This window comes from Echinops telfairi, unplaced genomic scaffold, assembly GCF_000313985.2.
Source record: "Echinops telfairi isolate 266 unplaced genomic scaffold, ASM31398v2 ScPeMD7_7458;HRSCAF=8496, whole genome shotgun sequence".
Classification (NCBI taxonomy): Eukaryota; Metazoa; Chordata; class Mammalia; order Afrosoricida; family Tenrecidae; genus Echinops; species Echinops telfairi.
In genome coordinates this window covers 30,053,467-30,067,315 of record NW_022111358.1, presented here as the reverse complement: position 1 = coordinate 30,067,315, position 13,849 = coordinate 30,053,467, and the positions used below count along the sequence as shown (strand labels likewise).

Below are 13,849 nucleotides of genomic sequence, written 5' to 3'. Positions count from 1 at the left end.
GCAGCAGCAGAACCGCCCCTACAGCGCCCAGGACGTGTTCGGCAACCTGCAGCGGGAGCACGGCCTCGGCAAGGCGGTGAGGCCCCGGGTCAGGCTGGGCACGTGGCCTCGCGCCTCCCGGAGCTTCCCGGGGCGTGCCGTCACTCGCTGACACCCCCGCCCCGCCAAGTCACTCACGTTTCCGGTTGCCCGGCCCCTCCCCCAGGCGGTGGTGAAGGCGCTGGACCAGCTGGCCCAGCAAGGCAAGATCAGAGAGAAGACGTACGGCAAGCAGAAGATCTATTTTGCAGATCAGGTGCGGGGACTCGCGCGGGCCACCCCCATGTGGGAGACCTCGCCTTTCGGCCTATGGACTCCTAACACCACCACCCCTCCTTGGGGCAGCACCCCGCGAGCTCACACCTCATCATTTGGCCAGAGGCTTCCTACTGCTGGACTCCTTGGGGAGAATGTGCCGTTCCCCCTAAGTTTGTTTGGTGGGGTGGGGGTAGGGAGTGTTAAGCGGGTTGCAGGCTTGCCCCAGCCCGCCCTCCTGGGTCTCCCGCAGGACCAGTTTGACACGGTGAGCGATGCTGACCTCCAGGCCCTGGACGCCAAGATCGTGGACCTCACCTCGAAGGTGCAGAGCGTGCAGCAGAGCTGCCGCCACATGGAAGCTGGTAGGCCCTGGTGCCCTGGCAGGTGCCTTCCTGCAGGGTCTGGTAGGTGGGCTGTCTTGGGGCATTACACTGAAAGAACTCAAGGCTACTGAATCCAAATTGGCAAGATATGCCTGTGCCTTCCCTACCTACATTCCAGTACCCTGTTTCCTTCATTCCTGCTTCCGATTCGTGGGCACAACTGCATAGCCCACCACTGGTAGGAGGGAGGGCAAAGGGAAGTAGAATCAACTGGTTATCCTGTACCCGTACTTTTCGCAGCACTTCCTAGACTGCAGGGCCCCAGCTGGGAAATCTAGAACCCTTCCCTCAGGTAGCCCTGACCTCCGGGAGGTGTGGTTTCAGAGCTGAAAGAGTTAACCAGTGCCCTGACCACTCCGGAGATGCAGAGCGCGCTCCAGGAGCTACAGAAGGAGTGTGCGGGCTACCAGAAGAGACTGGAGAATATCAGGGCGGCCACCAACCATGTAACTCCAGAAGAGAAGGAGCAGGTGAGCAGGCTGGGCAAACGGGGTGGAGGGCTGCTGGGGCAGGGGCTGAGAGGACCTGTCCTGTCCAGGTTTACCAGGATAGGCAGAAGTACTGCAAGGAGTGGCGGAAGCGGAAGCGCATGGTAAGTGCTAGAGCACCGGGCCTGGGAATGCTGCCTGCCACCTGACCTGCCTGCCTGAGGGGTAGCTTTCTTTTTTTGTCAGGCCACAGAACTGTGTGATGCAATTCTTGAAGGGTACCCCAAGAGTAAGAAGCAGTTCTTTGTAAGTGGGCCTCCCTTTCTCCCCTGCTCCCCTGGCGTCTTGGCCTGGGGAGTTCTGACCCATCCCTCTCCCTGCCCGCAGGAGGAAGTTGGGATAGAGACAGATGAAGATTACCATGTTAAGCTCCCAGACCCCTGAGGCCTGCTGGGACTGGGGGATGGTTGTGGAAGGCCTAGGATAAAGTTGGGTTTTGGTGGCTGTTAACTGCTTTGCACCTGGGCAGAGCAGTGGGAGAAGGGGCATAACCCCGAGTGCCGTGTGCAGCCCCGAGTGGCCGCACTCTGTCATCGTCCACCCTCAACCCCTGGAGCTGACCACCTCGGCCTGGAGCAGCATGAACGGGAAGCGTTTGGCAATTATTTATTGTAATAGTTCGATATAAAAATGTTTGATTTCCTTGTAATGGTCACATCTCCCCAGACAAAAGTGCTGGAGGTGGGCAGGAGGGAACAGTGGGATGGGGTCTGAAGGCCAAAGGAGGCCATGCATGAGGCACCGAGGACCCCCTGGGTTTGGGCCCGGCTTTCATGCTGTCACTCCACAGGCTCCAGACTTCACAGGGACCTCGCAGTGGTTCTGAGACAGCTCAGCTTCCAAAGTACTAACTCTAGCAAAATTGCATTGCTGTTTAGAAAAATATTTTTATATGCTGCCTGTACCACCCTGCCTTTGTTGTGAGTACAGGGGAGCCTAAGGCTGGGAGGCAGGAGGGTGGTGGAGTATGACACAGAAGTCCCTGGTGAGTGGGCAGCCCCAGCCCCGGTAGGCGCAGGCTGCCTCTGCCCTTCATGGCTGTGCAAGTGTTTCCTCCTTTTCTCCCATCCAACTCCTTTTGCCTAAAATGGTCAGACATGGGCCAAATATTACTACCCAAGAGACCAACAACACAGAGGTAAACTGCAGTTTCCAAACATGTAGTTCTAAGCAGAGATTGGAGGCTTAAAGAAAGAGCCAGGGTACTCACAGCAGACACCCAGCCTGAGGGCGTCTGGGAGGGAGCAGGGGGAAACTGGGTAGTTTGAGTTTTACAGTCAATAAAATAAATTAACCATAGGCTTTGGAAACACGGATGGCCCAGCCTACAAGGGTGAGACATCAGGCAGGAGCCAGTTGACTTGTGCATGGGACGTTGCAGTCGGGTCCCATAGAGGGAGACCTGGCTTCTTGGGGGCTGTTCTGCTGGTTTCCAAGGGCTGGTCAGTAGAGCTGGTTTTTCAGCTGATGCAAGACGCTAACCATGATCTCTCTCAGGGTCTGGGAGGATGGCAGAGGAGAGAAGACTCAGGCCAGGGGGCAGAGAGAGGTCCTGGTGGTGCCCCCAGAAGGCAGCCCTGGAAAGCACACTGCCATCCAGTTGGCTGCGATGTCCCCAGAGCAGGGTGGAAAGAAGGGCAGATGGTACACGTGATCAAGCAGACATAGTAAGGTATTGGTGATAGATTTAGACAATGGGTGCTTACTGCCAAATTTTCAAGTCGCAGAATGGCAGGAGACAATGTAGTTCCGTTATAAATAATGACCCTACTAAACCTCGGTACTTTTAGTGGGCCTGAGGCCCAGGAATCCGAGTTTCCCATGTGCTGGCCAACAGGACCCATAAGACAGCAAGGATGGGAGCTCAGCAGCCCCTGGCAGAGCCGGGCTGGGGCTGAGTCAGTTCGGTCCCACCACATCCTCACCAAAACTCAGAGGAGAAACTGGGTTAGGTAGCAAAGGAGACAGATGGCTAAAGTCACAGAAACACCCTTGGGAAACCCCAGAGCTGCCACCACGCTGTTCTGAATTATGAGGGCTTGGGCCACTTTGCCTAAAGGTGGGGGGACCACCCCAGGACTGCCCCCTTGCGGGCCACTGCTGCCCCATACCTGAGGCTTACAGTGCTCCTCAATCCAGCTGAAGACACAGGCCGACAGCTCCTGGAAGCTGGACACGGAGATGGAGGCATTGAAGGACTGAAACAGGGAGTCCATGAGGCCCTGAAACACGCTGAACTTGACCTGGTCGGAAACTTGGTCGTCTCCCTCGTGGGGGTTGTTCTGGTGCGCCTTCACAATCTGCTCGTAGTTCCTGGAAGCAAGCAGGCCAGGGATGGGGTGCTGTGGCAGCTCTAGCAGTCCCCAGAAAATGCCGGGACCCACATACCTCCCCAGGAAAGGGACTGGGTGGGGGATGAGGAGTCCGCATCTGCCGACTCCACCCGCCCCTCTCCCTATCTCCAGCAGGCCTTGCCTGAGGGGCTGCTGAGAACTGTGACGCTATGGTCCACGTGGTTTCCGGGGAGGCCCTGGAACTACAGGGAGGTGTGAACTGAAGTCAGCCTCAAAGTCCACCCGCCAAGCTTTGCACCTCCACTTAGCAGCCTTACACTTTCATGATCTTTAGGGCTGTGACATCCTTGCGTAGTGTGCATACTTCCTCCTCCTGCTTCTTCTTCTCCTTGTGCAGAAACTGGATGTAGTCGATGGCTGCGGCAGGTGTGGGCACAGACGTTTCAGTGAGGTTCCAAGGCTGACTTGGTGACTCCTGCCCACCCCCAGTCACCCCATTTGGGCCCCCAAATCAGGGAGTGGGTAGGAGGCGCTGACCGCCTCCCAGCCCCATGGGTCTGCGCCCCCTCCCTGCAGGCACTGTCCAGCCATACTCTTTTGTAGGACGATAGCTTTGCTGAGCTTTTGGGAGCCGATGGAGAAGTCCTGCTGCTGGCAGGTGGGGACGATGGTCTGAAGGTCATCGTAGCCTCTCTGTAGAGATAGCAGGGAAACGCAGTCCTCAGGGCAAAATGAGGCCAAGCTAAGCTTCCCTAAAACCAAGTTTCATATTCACAAGCTCAAAGGGGCAGGGGGTGGGGAGGTTGGAAGACCTGATCAAGTCTAGAGACTGGACCAACTGACAATCCTCTGAGGGCCTGGGCAGAACAAACCTGAGGCGTGGGGGGACCCTCCTCACTCACCTTGATGGCATCCCTCCTCTTCTGCTCGGCCTGGGTGTGTGCACGCCGCCGCCGGTCCTTGTAGGACTCCTTATAAGACTCCTGGTGGTAGTCGCTGTCCTCGTCATCTGTGCTCAGAGGTGGGGGTGGGGAGAGGTCATCCCGGGGCCCAGTTGGGAAGGAGGAGAGGAACTTGGTGAACAGGAGCTAAGACCCTAAATGAGGGCAAAGCTGTGAACCCTGTGGCTGGCACTAGGACCCCCACGTTGATGGCAGGCGCTACCCTGTTTAGGAAAGCCGCTGAGATGCCGGCCCCCTGCGGGGAAGTGGCACTGCCTACCTGTGTTGGGGACAGAAGAGGCACTGGTGGAACCGATGCTATTAGCTCTGGAAACTACACTCCCCTTTCGGGTGCTTTCTACGAAAAGCCCTGCAAAAGAGAGGCCTGGTCACTACGGGTGGGGGGGAGAGGCCTGAAAAGCTGACCTCTCTCTTCAACTCAGAAGTTGGCCATGCAACTTCCTGCCATTCCGCTGCTGCTGTCCTAATGTCTGCGCTGCGCTGGGTCTGTAGTAACCACCACTGGCCCTCGCTGGGGCATCTGGGCAAGAGGGTGAGAGAATGACCAGCTGCCACTAAGGCCACTACTGCCCCGCCCCACTCAAAAGGGAACTGGGTGTCACTGCCTCCTGTCCCTGCCCTTCAGCTCCGCGCACTCTGCTCAGGTGTGGCCAACAAGGTGGGGAGGCACTCACCAGGATCCTGGCTGTTGTCGCTGTAGACAGACTCCACCTGAGGCACCGAGCAAGGAAGAAGCCCATCAGAACCCCGTCCCTGGGAGAAGGCGCCCCAATTCACTATGTGCCCGCGGGGAGGAGAAAGTTCCCCGTTGGGAGCCGCGATGGACAGGCCGCCGCCCCTCTCCCTCGGGCGCACACGTCGGTCTCCCACTAGAAACACGGGACACGGGGCGAGCTGTCCTCCATGCGGGTGGGGGGTGAGGGAGACTTGGGGAGCAGGAGGACATCCCCTCGTCCTCGGAGCCCCGTAGCTGCACGAGCCCGCCCTGCCCTCCCTCGGCTGGCGGCGCGCGCGCCCACAGGGCTTGCCTTGACCCAGGGGTCTTCGGGAGAGGCCACGGGTTCCGTCATCGTGGACCCGCCGAGCCGGAAACTAGCCAGCAGGCCAGTCCCCTGCGGAGAGAGGAGGCGCGCCACGTGACCCAGCCCACCAACCAGAGGCAGGGGCGGGTCACGTGAGGCTCAGAGCGGCCCCAGGACTTTAAAAGGCAGCCCGCCAACGACAGACACCCAGGCCGGAGTCGGGGCTCCAGGGACGCGCTGGGCGCTCTGCCCCCCGAGGCTAGGCCCTGGCCAGGCGGCGGCTCCCAGGACGGGGAGTGGGGGGTGCGCATGCGCGGCCGGCCCGACGGGCCCCGAGGGCGTGGCTCCCCAGACTGCCCCGCGGCTCCTGCAGGAGGGCCTGGGTGGTGTCCCTTCCGGGAGGGCAGCTCAGGCGGGGGTCCTTCTGGAGTCCACTCCTGCGAAGCACCCGGGAGGGTCTGACTTCGGCAGAGGCACACCGCTAGTCGGTGCAGCCCCCCATCTGGCCGGCCTGCCGGCCAGAGCTGACCCCCTTGGGCTAGCTCCTCCCCACCGTGCTGCCTGGCCGCGGGGCACTGGGCTGGCCCAAGGATAGCCGGCCGCGGGTACCTGGCGCTGGAGCTGGAAGAAGACAGTACATTCCCCTGAAACATTCACCTTTAATTCGGTTACAGGCTCGTGTTTGCCTCGGCCCCACTCCTCTGTGGGCCTCACAGTCGGTCCTGGGCAAGCAAGCGTGGGGGCAAGTGGGAGGCGAGCATGCCAAAGGGCCCGCGCCTTCACGGGCCGCGTACTCAGTGAGGGCCTCACAGCAGCAGGTGGCAAGGGCCAGCCCTGCCCAGCTCCGCTAGGAGGCCTCAGGTCCGAAGCAGGGCAAGCGGCAGGGCCCTCTCTCCTCTTCCCAGGGGGGTTTTCTCAGCTCCAAGGGCCTGGCCAGGCCCACCCGCCGAGCACTCATGCCACTCACAGGCACGACGGCACCTTGGGAATGCGCGTCTGCAGAAGGTTCCAGGCTTTCTCCACCTTTGGGCAGGCCAGAATGTTGGAAGAGGAGAAAGAGTTGAGAGCGGACCGGGCAGATGCCCCTGGGGACTGCCTGCCTACCACCCAGCCTTGTCAGGGGCACCCACCTGGCGCTGGGTGATGTGCGGCTCCCACAGGGTACTCAACACCACGTGGCTCTGCTCCACCAGCTGCTGCCCACTCATCTGGCTCTGTAGCCGGCTCTGGGCTGCAGCCTCGCTCAGGCCATCACGCTCCACAATGCGCCGCACAGCCTGGGCACAATGCATGGGGGCGGGGGTCACAGTCCAGCCCCAGCTCAGGCAGGAAGCCTTTGCAGGGCGGGGAGGGGAGGGGTCCAGATACCTCACTCTCTGGGATGACCACGGTCCACACCTCATGCACCATGTTCTGCCAGCCGGCTTCTAGTAGCATGGCGGCATCGATGACGCACACGCGCTTTCCTGCGGGGAAGACCACTGTCACTGGCGGTGGCACCCTGCCCCCCTCCCATGGGTCATAATCCCAGGGCACTGGGGGTGCCTGGTGCGGGCCTGACTGCCTCCCTTGGCTGCTCTCATCGTCCTTGTTCCTCACCCTCGGTCACAGCCAGGGCCATCTCCTCCTGGGCCAACGTGGCGATAACTGGCCACATGATGTCAGTGAGCACCTTCAGCTGCTTCTGGAGAGGGGGCGGGGGCGGGAGAGCAGGCGAGGGTTACCTTCCTTCAGGGCAGGCGCCGGTCCAATTCTAGAGAGGGGGCTTCCCTGAGAGCAGGTGAGTGGAAACCAGGATTCTGGGCCAAAGCTGCGAGAGCCTTGGGGTCCCAACCCCAAGGTGTTGGTGCCCCGGGGCCAGCGTCTACCTTGTTCCCAAACACCCGGCCGCCCAGGATCTTCCTGTTGATGGTACCGTCTTTATGGAGAATATCTGGACGACAAAGATGAAGACCGGAGCAAGGAGGCCAGGCCACCTCCTCACGTCAGGCCACCTCCAGCCTGCCCCAGTTATTACCTGGTCCAAAGGCTTCCACCACGGGCTGGTAGGCGGGGCCGCCTGGGGCGTAGGCCCGATGGCCCAGGTGATCGCTGTCGATGATATAGGCCCCCAGGCCCTTTAGCCGCTGAGCGACTGAGCTCTTCCCTGAGCCACTAATGCCGGTCAACCCGATCACATAGAGAGCGGAGGGAAGCTCTGGTCTCTTCTGGGGGTAGATGAGAGAGCGCAAACCCCATAGTTACCAGGGCCCTTAGGCGCATGCTCGGGGGGACTCCTCAGACTCCACCAGCCAGTTTGCCCAGTGCGCCCCAGCGAGGGGCGGGGACCTACATGTGGGGGCCGGAGCAGATCGCCCAGCATTCGCTGGCGGAAGCTGGAGGAACTGACTTTATCTTCTTCGTTTTCCTCGTGGCCGGGGTCTTTCAGCAGATGGATCTGGAACAGGGCAAGCTCCTCCAGGTTCTACAGGAAGCAGGGAGGGGAAAGGAGGGGGGAGATGGAGGAGGGCAAACCCCAACAATCCACCCTGCCTCTCATCTTCACTTATGCATCCTGGGCTCCTCCTCCAACTCCCAAAGCCTTCCGAGGTCCAGTTACCCCCTGCCTCTCCCCATTACCCGCGAGGCCGACTCTTCCCTCCTCTGGGGCCCCAGTGACCTTCCCCACCCCTAAGCACGCCTCCTGCCAGCCTCCCTCAGGGCTTACATTCTCAAGGCGGAAGCGGTTGACGGCCATCCCCCCACGATACGTCTCCTCGCTGACCACCAGGAACTCCAGGGACGGGTCAGAGCCAGCGGGCCCATAGGGGTCCAGCAGGGGGACGAGATCAAAAGTCAAGGAGGGCTTGACGTCCACCAGGAACTCACTCAGATGGCTCACACGGTCCGCATAGGGCTGGAGCAGCTCAGGGAGCAACTTGCCTGGGGAACCAACGTGGGGCAGTTGGGCAAGAGTACTCCTAAAGGGAAGGGGTCTGTAGGTGGGGGCCTGCGAGGGAGGAGGAGGCAGGCAAGCACAACAGTTGCTGGAAGGGTTCCCCCCACCCTGTCCCCCAACACTCCCCCCCCCATCTTGGAGCCTATGGGGCCTGCTGGACACAGGCTAGAAACAGGGTCTCTGGGACCAGAAGGAGCACACAGCTTTTCTTAACACGGAAGGCGTTCATGCCCGGGATGAAGCCCATCTCTAAGTAGGCAAGAGGTGTGCTCGCATGTACAAAGCAAAGCAGCGCTCAGTGACCCCTGGCGGCACACCTCAGGAAACCAGAGGGATCTGGGAAAGGGAACAGCTGCCCAGGGAAACAGGGGCCTGGTTTGTGCAGGGGCTGTTGGGTTGGGCACAAAAGCCGTGTGATGTTCTATCCCTCAAGCATTGAAACGTACTGACAAGTAAATAAATGACAGTGTGGGTTTGTTTCAAAACTAAACTGAAAGTTGCTGGAAGGGCCAGCCTGTACCCAGAGAACGAGCCAGGAGAAAAAAACGATTCCAGAGAAATAGCAGGGCAAAAGGGCTTGAGTTAGCTGGCGAATGACAAGACCCACCGCCACCCTTGGGCCCCCTCAGGTATTACTACCTACAACCCAGCCAGCCCCGTTTAGCCCAAGATCCCAAACTTCAGGGTTCAGCCCCGGGTGTCTTTATGAAAGTGCAGGTTCCCATTAGGAGACTCATGATACAGGGCTGAATGCCCCCACCGAGAAAGCTGTCTCTATTCAGTGAACAACATTTCCTTTCACACCAACTGAGGGCCAGGCCCTTCACAAGGGGAGAAGCACCACATTTCTTCGATTTGGACAGACTTGGGGTCCTGCAGGGCCCTCGTGCCGTCTTCCCTCTCACTCACTCTTGAGGAGGTCTCTGTCGGCTACTCCCACCACAAGCTGCTCCTGGGCCAGGATGCAGGAGACGCTGAGCAACAGCTTGTGGGCATTGTGCAGCCGGTCGAAGGTGCCGCCCACCGCGCCGCGGTGGTATCCCCGCACCGGCTGCTTCGGGGACCTGGCCGTTGGGGAGGAAGGCTTGATGGTGGAGGCTGAGGAGACATCCGGGGGGTCCACGGATGGCGCCCTAGGCCCGTACTCGGGATACAGCAGCACCGAAGCCAGCTGCGGGCAGCAGCTGTAACAACTGGTGGCGTAGCGCTCGAGCTGCTGCTTGACGGGGTTGTACTGGCTGCCGTCCACGGTCTGGAAGTCAGTCAGCACCACTTCCGGCGGGTGGGCCAGGTTCTGCACCGAGCAGAACTGGGGAGGGAGAATGGCGCTCTTGGTCCGAATGTTGGTCAGCAGGACTCGGATGTCCAGGTGCTTGTGGACATCGGCGCCTGTGTAGAGGTGCGTGATGAGATCGAGGACCTCAAACGTGGCCTGCACGAGGCTGGGCTCGGGCTGGGCGGAGCCTTCCAGGCTCAGGCCGGGCTGCAGGTGGACATACAGCGTTTGATTCACCAGCCGGGCCGCTGAGGTTAGGATGGGGGCCAGGCGGGGGGTCAGCGAGGCCAGAGGCGTCGTCAGTACCAGGAGGCCTGACCGGAACGCGGCCATTGTGTCCCGGCCTGTGGATGGTTCGGGAGATGAGACGAGGGCGGCCGAGGCCGAGACCTGCACGGACCTTGGACTCCGGGGAGGGGCGCTGGGCCAGGGCCAGGTGTCAGCGCTGATCAAAGGGGACGGCGGAGAGGCTTGGCAGACCGGACCCCGGATGGTCCCCCGAGTCTTGGTTTGTTCAACTCACAGGGCGGGGAGTTCACCGAGCCGAATGCAAGTGGGGCGGTGGGCGAGCGGGCAGGAACCCCGAGTCACAGGGCTGGGGGTCCGGGAGCCCCGGGCCCGCTTGCTGTGCTGCAGCAGTCTTCCAGGACTCGGGGGGACGCGGGACTGGGGGCACTCCGATCTGTCCCCTCCTCGCTGACGGCCCCGAGCTGGGACTCGGGCTCGGGCTCCGCCAGCAGCACCGAGGAAGCCGCCGGAGCAGCAACCCGGAACCACTAGCCAGGGACCTCCGACCCCGACTACGGCAAGCGAGAGCGCTCCCACAGCTCAACCTTCGCCCGGAGCGAGAGTCTCGCGAGCTTTCCGACGAGGGCGTCCTGCCGACGGGGCGGGGCTGCGTCGCCGAGATCCCGCGTCGGCGTGCGTCCTCGCTCCCGGGCCCAGCCGCTCGGACCGTGGGCGGCGGTGGGCGAGGCTGGTTAGTAAGTCCCTTTGGCAAGATGGCCTTCAGGGCACCCAGGAGCCAAAGGCAAAGCCGGAACTAGCCTCCAACTTAACTTCCCAGGAGCAGGTGGGTGGGTGCCCTAGACTGGCACATGAACCGGGGCTTGGTGTCCCCGAAGCCCGCCTGGCCCCCACCTGGTCCAAGGAGCCTCGCGTGGAAGGTACAGGGCAGTTGTCCAAGTCCCCATTTTATAGGCGAAAGCGCCCTGTATGTTCAAGGGATTTCCAGGAAGATAGAGAGGCCAGGTCTGCTGGCTCAAGTGGGGTGCCCTCGGAGAGGTGACCGAAGTGCAGCGATGAGCCTCTCTGCGGGGAGGGGAGGCTGGGGGGAGCTCAGGGGAGCTGACCCGTGGAGGACAGCCGCTGTGGGCATGAGCGAGGGAGTGGCGACAGGCAGGGGTAGCCTTCTCCACGGGAGGGCAACGCCGTGGCTGTCAGAAGTTAGAGCAGGTGAATTTCCAGAAATCTCCTAAGAAAGAGATATCAGTCTCCATGACTCCAGTTGCATACTGTTTGTTTTCCTGCGCTAAATAAATATGTTTATACTTAATTTTGTGTTTGTCTTTTGTCTTTTTTTTTTTCCTTAAAGAGGCCCCAAGAAGTAGATAAGCCCCAGGCCCCACTAAACCCTAGTCTGCCCTTGGAACCCCGAATCTTGCCCCGCAAAGGCATGAGCGGGGCAGTTTTCCTGCAGGCCACATGGTCAGCTGAGGACCCCATTTGAAGAAACAAAGGCTCAGAACTGTCAGGGAGTAACGGTCTTATATGCCCACATACCAAAGAAACCCACCCCATATGGAACCTAGCAACAGCAGCAGCAGCTCAGGGCCACTCAGTTGGACACAGCCACCCGAGAGGAGAGGGTGGGTCTGCCCCTGTGGATTTCTGAGACTAATTATGGGAGTAGAAAGCTTCATCTTTCTGCTGCAGAGTAACTGGTGGTCTCAAACTGCTAACATTGCAGCTAGTGACTCAACGTAACCATTACACCACCAGGGTCCCAACTATCGGACGAGTGAAACTCCGTGGGGTTGTCAGGGCTGTAGTCTAGAGAACAGACTGGAACATCTTTTGGTTACCAGCTGAGCGCTAGGTGGCGCTGGTGGTATAGTGAGTTAGGCCTTGGGCTGCTAACCACAGGGATAGCAGTTCAAATCCACCAGCTGCTACTCCTGAGAAAGATGAGACTTTCTATGCTCATAAACAGTCTTGGAAACAGAAACCCGCAGAGGCAGTGCTAACCTGTCCCATAGGGACACCGTGAATTGGCATCCACTCAATGGCAGTGAGCTAGGTTTTTGGTTATGAGTCAGAATTGACTTATGACAGTGAGCTGAGTAGTTTGATATGCAGGCACCAGGAGCCCTGGTGGCACAGTGGAACACAAATTGTGTTGCTGCTCACAAGGTCAGCAGTTCAAACCCACCAGTCAATTTGAGGGAGAACAATGAGGCTGCCTGAGATTTAAAGTCTCAGAAAGCCAACGGGTTAGGGTTCAGGCTAGGCTGTCCTATAAAGTGGCTAAGAGTCCAAGAACCGACTGGGTGGTAGTGGCCTGAGGTCTAAGAAAAGGCCAGTGAACAAAACCAAGTCCCTGCCCTTCTGGAGTTTGCATTCCTGTGTCAAAGGGTGGGCTGGCAAAAGCTACAGTTAACAACCTATATACCAGTGGCAAAGGAACCCTGGTGGTTTAGTTGGACAGTTAGCCACCAGGTTGGCTGCTCGAAATCCCCAGCCACTCTGCAGGAGAAAGAGGAGGCTTTCTACTCCCCAAAGATTTAGTCTTCAAAACTCACAGGTGCAGTTCTACTCTGTCCTGTGGGGCCTCTGTGAGTCCAAACGGACTGGGTGGCAGTCAGGTGTGTTTTGATAAGTGCTAAAAAGAAAGCAGAGGGAGGAGCTTCCCTGGAGGAGCAGAAAACTCCCTGCCACCAAGTCCATTCTGACTGGCAGCGACCCTATGGGACAGGACTGACTAACTCTCCGGGACTAGAAAGCCTCCTCTTTCTCCCGAGGAGGGCAGGGGGTGGTTTCCTACTGCTGACCTTGAGATTAGGAGTTCAATGCCTAACCCCTAGGAGGAGAGGGAATGCTATGTAAGATAATAACTGGAGAATGGAAAGCAAAAGATGCTTTGCACATGAGATAATCGGCTGTTCATCCTTTAGAAACCGTTCTGGCCCTCTGCACAGATTTCGCGGCTGGTGGCAAGGGTGGCATGCCGGAAACCAGCTAGGAGGCTCCTGCGATGATCCAGAGAGAGATAGATGACTGTGTGCGCCGGGTGGTTCCAGAAGATGGTTTGAAAGCTGCCGTAGAGCTGGCAGTATGTGCTAACGGGCTGGAGAAAGGACGTGTGTGAGAGGGAGAGGAGGTGAGCAGTCTAGGAGTACCGCAGGGTTTTGGACACTGTGTTACACATCCTGTGGAAGTGATGAACACGCAGTTAAAGAGACAGGCCTGGAGTCTGGGAGAGGATGGGGTTGGAAATCTGTGGTTCTTTTTATGTGGCTCCACAGTCTATAAATGTCATGAAGTCAGGATTGCATGAAGTTCTTAAGAGAATGAATAGATTTCATTTTAACCTGTGTCTGCCGTAATCGGTTTTACAGTGCTGTCTGAGGACAAGGCTATTCACATCCTGGTCTATGCCATGACCCTTTCATACCGTTCCTCATGTGGTGTTGACACCCCAAACATAACATTATTTTTGTTGCTACTGCATAACTGTCATTTTGCTACTGTTATGAACCATCATGTAAATATGTGATATGCAGGATGTATTTTCATGGTTACAAATGGAACATAATTAAAGCATAGTGATTCATCACAAAACAATATGTCATTATATATTGTGAAATATTTATTTCTAACGAAAAATAAATGAAATTTTATCTTGAAGCATGTGTAGCATGGGTAACAGTCTTCACGCCAGGCCAACTTGTATGTGGGCCGCTTTTGGTGGGACAGTCCCCATTTTTAACAATTTTTCCCCGCATCCCGCGGCATTTTAAATAAAGTCCCGATTTTTGGAAAGAATGCACAACAAGCTAGAGTATACGGTTTTCGGCTGCCATGTGGCTATTTTGCCAGGATATGAGTTTTATCAATGGTGTCCCGCTTTACCAATGTTAACATTTGGTCACTGCCATATCTGCATGTGGGCAGACCCGCCTGGAGACGG

The 13,849-nt window shown here is 58.4% G+C and overlaps 3 protein-coding genes across 6 annotated transcripts in view; 1 reads left to right on the top strand and 2 right to left on the bottom strand.

Moving 5' to 3' along the window:
* The window catches only part of LOC105979033 (PSMC3 interacting protein), a 3,358-nt gene extending 1,541 nt beyond the window's left edge, over positions 1-1,817 (top strand). Inside the window, exons 2-8 of the mRNA XM_013005801.2 lie at positions 5-76; positions 206-295; positions 548-659; positions 1,005-1,150; positions 1,219-1,272; positions 1,355-1,414; positions 1,496-1,817. Of these exons, the coding sequence (XP_012861255.1) occupies positions 5-76; positions 206-295; positions 548-659; positions 1,005-1,150; positions 1,219-1,272; positions 1,355-1,414; positions 1,496-1,552 (591 nt within the window). The 3' untranslated portion in view covers positions 1,553-1,817. The remainder of the gene's footprint in view (positions 1-4; positions 77-205; positions 296-547; positions 660-1,004; positions 1,151-1,218; positions 1,273-1,354; positions 1,415-1,495) is intronic.
* Positions 1,759-5,663, bottom strand: MLX (MAX dimerization protein MLX). 4 transcript variants are annotated; one of them, XM_045299391.1, is made up of 8 exons: positions 5,453-5,663; positions 5,099-5,177; positions 4,684-4,773; positions 4,365-4,471; positions 4,056-4,155; positions 3,780-3,879; positions 3,280-3,481; positions 1,759-2,668 (listed from the first exon to the last, which is right to left on the bottom strand). In XM_045299391.1, the coding sequence occupies exons 1-8, from the start codon at positions 5,492-5,494 to the stop codon at positions 2,612-2,614; spliced, it is 777 nt and encodes a 258-aa protein (XP_045155326.1). In that variant the 5' UTR covers positions 5,495-5,663; the 3' UTR covers positions 1,759-2,611. The 4 variants fall into 4 exon arrangements, with proteins under 4 accessions (XP_045155326.1, XP_004707237.1, XP_045155327.1 ...); XM_004707180.2 differs by having other exon boundaries at positions 5,099-5,135; positions 5,453-5,661; XM_045299392.1 differs by lacking the exon at positions 4,684-4,773 and having other exon boundaries at positions 5,453-5,661.
* A 422-nt stretch (positions 5,664-6,085) lies between these two features.
* On the bottom strand, positions 6,086-10,434 carry COASY (Coenzyme A synthase). Its single transcript, XM_004707484.2, has 9 exons — positions 9,294-10,434; positions 8,154-8,368; positions 7,779-7,910; positions 7,464-7,653; positions 7,315-7,379; positions 7,046-7,130; positions 6,815-6,912; positions 6,577-6,723; positions 6,086-6,469 (listed from the first exon to the last, which is right to left on the bottom strand). Exons 1-9 carry the CDS (start codon positions 9,991-9,993, stop codon positions 6,410-6,412), a joined length of 1,692 nt encoding a protein of 563 aa, XP_004707541.1. The 5' UTR covers positions 9,994-10,434; the 3' UTR covers positions 6,086-6,409.
* Between the last annotated feature and the right edge of the window lie 3,415 nt (positions 10,435-13,849).

Bases quoted from the DNA above. Each gene is read 5' to 3' on its own strand.
- MLX (XM_045299391.1), bottom strand. From the start codon at position 5,494: ATGACGGAACCCGTGGCCTCTCCCGAAGACCCCTGGGTCAAG. The intron at 4,156-4,364 runs GTGAGTGAGGAG...CTATCTCTACAG, and splicing joins AGAGGAGGGATGCCATCAAG to AGAGGCTACGATGACCTTCA. The intron at 2,669-3,279 runs GTATGGGGCAGC...CCATCCTCCCAG, and splicing joins AGGAGCACTGTAAGCCTCAG to ACCCTGAGAGAGATCATGGT.
- COASY (XM_004707484.2), bottom strand. From the start codon at position 9,993: ATGGCCGCGTTCCGGTCAGGCCTCCTGGTACTGACGACGCCTCTGGCC. The intron at 8,369-9,293 runs GTGAGTGAGAGG...TTGGTTCCCCAG, and splicing joins CGACAGAGACCTCCTCAAGA to GCAAGTTGCTCCCTGAGCTG. The intron at 7,654-7,778 runs GTAGGTCCCCGC...ATCTACCCCCAG, and splicing joins ATCTGCTCCGGCCCCCACAT to AAGAGACCAGAGCTTCCCTC.